The sequence below is a fragment of the Papaver somniferum genome, chromosome 1, assembly GCF_003573695.1.
Source record: "Papaver somniferum cultivar HN1 chromosome 1, ASM357369v1, whole genome shotgun sequence".
Lineage (NCBI taxonomy): Eukaryota > Viridiplantae > Streptophyta > Magnoliopsida > Ranunculales > Papaveraceae > Papaver > Papaver somniferum.
Genome location: NC_039358.1, coordinates 79,242,268 through 79,247,643, shown reverse-complemented (window position 1 = coordinate 79,247,643; position 5,376 = coordinate 79,242,268). Strand labels below are relative to the sequence as shown.

The 5,376-nt window shown below is 38.8% G+C and overlaps 1 protein-coding gene across 1 annotated transcript; it reads right to left on the bottom strand.

The window, feature by feature from the left end:
* Window positions 1-2,617: 2,617 nt before the first annotated feature.
* LOC113330626 (epidermis-specific secreted glycoprotein EP1-like) lies at window positions 2,618-4,157 on the bottom strand. Its single transcript, XM_026577445.1, has one exon. It carries the CDS (start codon window positions 4,141-4,143, stop codon window positions 2,767-2,769), a length of 1,377 nt encoding a protein of 458 aa, XP_026433230.1. The 5' UTR covers window positions 4,144-4,157; the 3' UTR covers window positions 2,618-2,766.
* Window positions 4,158-5,376: the final 1,219 nt, after the last annotated feature.

The window sequence follows — 5,376 nt, the reverse complement described above, 5'->3', positions numbered from 1 at the left end:
GAACATGGTTCCGATTTTCCGCTAGAACCGGACCAAACCGAACCAATATGAAGAAACCGAACCGAACCATTAGTTATTGGAGTGGTTTGGTTCAGAAATGTTAATAACCGAGAGCATTGGTTTGGTTTTAGTTTCAGTTCAAAACCGAACCGAGAACCAATGGAAAACCGATTGATTTTAGTATAATGAATATAAGCCACTAGATCTATCAAGCTTAATCTTCACCGAAGGTTTTGACTATAAAAGTTTAAGAGAAAAAACTGAACCCTAAAAACCAAACCCATTTATCTTTCTCCTCCTCCCCTCTACTGCGGATACTCTCCACCTTTATCTTCATCTTTCCTCGTTCTTCTTCTTCACAGATTCAAACCAACTCCATGATTCATAATAAATCATGATACTACATCGATAAACTCGTTATCTTTGTTATGTTTTAATTAGTTTTAGTGTTTTGATTCTCTTAAATCTGTTGTTCTTGATGTGGATCTATGAAATTGTATGTTGATGATGGTGAACTCGTGAGCAAGGCAGATTCATGAGAAATTAGGGTTAGTAACGACAAAAGGAGATAGGGGTTCCTGTCGAAATTATATTTAAGAGCAAGTAGATGAAGAAATCAAGAAGAATCTATGATGGTTATGGAAGTTAGGGTTTGAGTCTGGTCTGAGATTAAATGGGGTTTGATGATGAGAGTTGCTACTGCTATGCAGAGAAGATATTGACGGGTGTTGATGCTTGTCGAGAACAACTGGGATGATATTGAGTTAGGGATTTGAACAGTTGATGAATGGAGAAAGAATTGAAGCTTCTGGGATGGTCTGATAATGGAACTGGTCTTGGTGGTACACAAAAAAAGTAGTTGATACGTGTGGTATTGTATTGGGTTTCTGCAATTTTGTTCAGATTTCATGAATGTCTAGGTTTTTGGTGGAGATTTGGACCATTTGGTCGATGCCGCCACAAGAATGTAATGTTTTATTGTTCTAATATAATTTCAGTCCTAATTTCCAATTCAACTCAACCAGCAACAAAATTTCTGGGGTTCTAATATAATGTTTTTCTCTTAAATACTTTTCTGTGTAATTTTGTTTCTGAAGTGTCATAATCGGTTTTCCGAAACCGAGCGAATAAAACCAAAACCAATTGGTAAAACTAAAACCGAAACCAATGGTTAATGGCTCGGTTTTGGTTTGGAAAATTAGAAACCGATTGTATTGGTTTCGCTTTTGGTTTTGCCAGAAACGAGCTGAAACCGACCATGAACATCCCTATCTGTGTCATGTGTATCAGAACTTTCAGTTTGTACCATAAACAATTGTTGTCTACCCTTACACTTATGACCCATTGAATAAACTTCATCACAATTATAACAAAGACTCTTATCTCAGCGAATGCGCATATGCTCCTGTGTTAGTCTCTTAATAATTGGATTGGCTGATGCAAGTTTAAGTGGTGTGGGTGAATAAGCCTTTGATGTTCTAGGAGCTGACTTTGAATTAGTGTATGAAGTTGAAAGTGGTTTGGGAGGAAAGGTGGTGGTAGAGAAATATCTAGAGTTAGTAAAAGAGATGGAGTTGGTCCTAATGCTTTTAACAGAGGTAGATTGACAGTTCTGTTCCTCCAATCTTGCTAAGGAAAAAGCTTGTGTGGTGATTTTGGGTAAAACATAGCTACAAAATTTCGCAATTCCTCCTTCAACCCACTAATGAAACTCATGACAAAATAATGCTCACTTAAAGATGGATTGTTAGCAAGCATAAGAGCTTTAAGAGCTTCAAATTCCTTAAAATACTCTTCTACAGAGTTAAGCTGTACTAATTTATTAAAACTACCAATAAAATTTTCTTCAACAGGGTTTTCAAATCGAACACCATGAGCAAATTCAAACCAGTTTATCCGATTTCTAACAACCTGAAAATTGAGAAACCATCTATCAGCCTTGCCATCAAGATTGATAGCTGCTATATCCACTCTGCGAGTCTCATCGATGTTATGAAGATAAAAATATCGTTCACATTTTTGGATCCATCCACGAGGATTGTCACCATCAAATCGTGGAAAGTCAAGCTTGGGTACTCGATTGAAGTGATTTTGAATCCCTCCTGGAGGAATGAAACCAGAGATTGGAGGATTTTCTAGTTGAACACCATGGTTTGGTCCTCCGGAATCATCCTGGTGAGTTGATCTCGATGCAGAAGGTAATCTGGCTAGTAATTCATCAGATCGCTTGTTAATCATCGTCTGGTTCGAATCAGTCTGTTGTTGCTGCAGAAGAAGCTTGTCTTCAATAGCAGTAAAACGATCATCAGAGCTCAGCTGATTTCGTTGAACCAGTTCTAATACATTGTTCACTATCTTAGGATCGGAAACACCCATCGGAAAAAATTTGAAGTGGCTCTGATGCCAAATGTACTGTATTCAGTACAAATTGGTGATTAGGAGATAACGAAAGTAAATCTGAGTTCTTAATGAACACAGCCTCTGCTACTAAACTTGATATTATTCTCATTAAAGAAGATAAGGAGGTTCTTACACATTTAAGAGAAGTGAAAGACCTAACAACAACGATCAGATAGTGAAAGACCTGTACACTATCTGATCGTTGTTGTTAGGTCTTTCACTTCTCTTAAATGTGTAATCTGATCGATTAACAACTTTCCAATCACTAAACAGTTATAAGAGCATCCACTCTATTATTACAGGCAGACACAATACTCAATACAACCAATAAGACTGTGACACGTACTTTTTTGGCCAAACTACAGCCTATTTTGCAAACTTTATATAACCATCAATTGGAAAATAATCTTCTTGGACTTGATCCCACTCCGGGTCTGTGGTCAGGGTGTAGAGTTCAAAATTAGCAAGCAAACATCTACCCTCAGTAGTTCTGTAGAAGAAACCAACACATTTGCAATCCGCACTGCATTTATTCCTGCAGTCACCAATTTTCATTTCTACAAAATCCGTAGCATCTCTGCGATCCCTTCGTAACGAGCTTGACATACCCTTGATCTTGTAGTAGTCAACCAATCTAGCACTTGACGACGTCGTATTTGTGCAAGGAGGTAGTTTTTCAGGTTTACATTTTTGGCTCCACCCCATGAGCCCTTTAGACGTAGGACAAGCAATGCATTGCCTTTTCGAGCAAAGCCCAAACACCCCACATTTTTCTGGCAAACTACATTCGTTCAAAGAGAAATAGGTATACGTTTCCTCCCACTCGCTACCATACAATCCTTTCTCATTATAGGTATACACACGAACGTTACCATCCCGTGTTAACTGAAGTATTGAAAGTGTGCTATTGTATTTTGTTTGTCCCCAAGCTATTCTGTCACCTGGGTCACCTAAAAATGATAGCCCTATCTGATTACCGAAGTCACGGCCACCAACACTATAATCCACCGGAGTAACATAAAAAGTTACATTTTTGAAACTAGCACCAAATGAGTCTATAATATGGTAAGACAGCATTTGCCTTTCAGTGGAATTCTTCTTCTTGCTGTTGAAGAATAGAGTAAGAAATTGTCTCCTGACTATGACATCTACAACCATACTATACGATCCGCTCACTAGCTTATTTGAACCATCACCACGCAGGGCTTGACCATTCAAAAGTGTATCGGTTGGGTAATCAAAAGTTTGCCAAACAAACCCACCGTTTCTGTTGAGAAGAACTAAGTTACCATTTGAGAGTAATTTGAGATCTACGACACCTTTGTTGACGGTACGAGTTTGCCAAACAATTCGACCACCCGCTTCAGCTAAGACAAGGTTACCATCAAGACCAAAAGTTAGAGTTGCGTTCCTGCTGACGGGTCTGTTCAGGTTAGCTGACCATACCCTACGCTTCAAAGCCGGTGGAAACGCATCTTCTTGAAGACGGTAACCCATCAACAACCCAAGGATGTAAGCATTAGGAGTTGTGGGGTAAAAGCCTAGCATAAATGGATGGTTTGCAATCTGAGGAATGAGTAGATTAGATGCATCATTTTCAGATCCAGATAGTGAACCAAGTGCATATTTGAATGTTTTAGAACTAGGAACCAAGGCTTTAACTGTTTTAAAGCTTAAGAAAGTAGCGTTGATAAAGAATAACAAGAGTAATAATGTTTTCGATGAAAGACATGAATTGTTCATCGCTAGTATCTTGATGAAATATTGCAGCTAACTGACTTGCACAGCCGTTTCTACAACTCTGCATCAAAATGCACGCACTAAATAGCGCTAGCTAGTGCACATCTGGTTCCGTATTCAGTGGGTATTAGCAAATATGATATTGTACACGTTATTTCCATTAGTTTGAATCAACTAGATAGTCCTAGTCCTTGGCGTGTGGTTTAAGAGTTCGAATCGACTAGTATTAAAAGAGTTTATTGAATCGTGATTAGGAGTTTTACATTATCTTTTGTTATAAAACACTCCATTTGCAACTAACAGATTTACAAAAACTTATAGTCAACCATCAAAACACATTTGACAATCAAATCTGGGAAGATAAGAACGGAAATGCTAGAGATGCTTAGATCTGAAATCGACACGTAGGTATTTGTATATACTAGTATCAAAAAGTCTTAACAGACCGAGTTTTTGAACTCCATCAAAACCGCGCCCTCACATCAAAACCAAAAACGGGACCCCCTGTATTTCTCCACCCAGCGGGGCCCACACTTTATGTGTAGGTAGTTTTTGTGTGGTTCAAAAACTCAAGAACCGCTGAGTATATCAAAAAGTCTTAACACACCGAGTTTTTGAACTCCATCAAAACCGCGCCCTCACATCAAAACTAAAAGCGGGATTCTGTATTTCTCCACCCGGCGGGGTCCACACTTTATGTGTGTAGGTAGTTTTTGTGTGTTTCAAAAACTCGGTTCATGAAGAACCACTGAGTATCAAAAAGTCTTAACACACCGAGTTTTAGATTGCTAGCTGCATCTCACATCATAGACTGTGCATGTTGGTTTAACGCAAACTTGAATTATCCTACACTTACTGTATAAAATACATCGGTTTTAGATGTATAAGAAAATGGTACTAATTTTTTAAGCAATTTCGTGGCCTCTTCCCATAGCCAGTTGACTGTGTAAAGACAATATCCACTTTCTCTGTTATTTACAAGCTCTTAAAACTCAATGAGGATTACATGGCCTTTGGTATATCAATGTTCTAAGGAAAGGTGGTGTCTATGGTGGACAAAGGACGGCTGAGATCAATAGGAGACTGAACGGCTAAGAATAATCCTTGGCCCAACCTAATTGCTACTGCCCAAGCCACCTCTCCCTCTAACAGGACATGCTACCCGTAATACTGGCTCCGCCAACCCTAGTTGCACCTCCTAACCCTTGGTTTTCGCGAAACCTTCACACTTCTTTG

Bases quoted from the DNA above. Each gene is read 5' to 3' on its own strand.
- LOC113330626 (XM_026577445.1), bottom strand. From the start codon at position 4,143: ATGAACAATTCATGTCTTTCATCGAAAACATTATTACTCTTGTTATTC.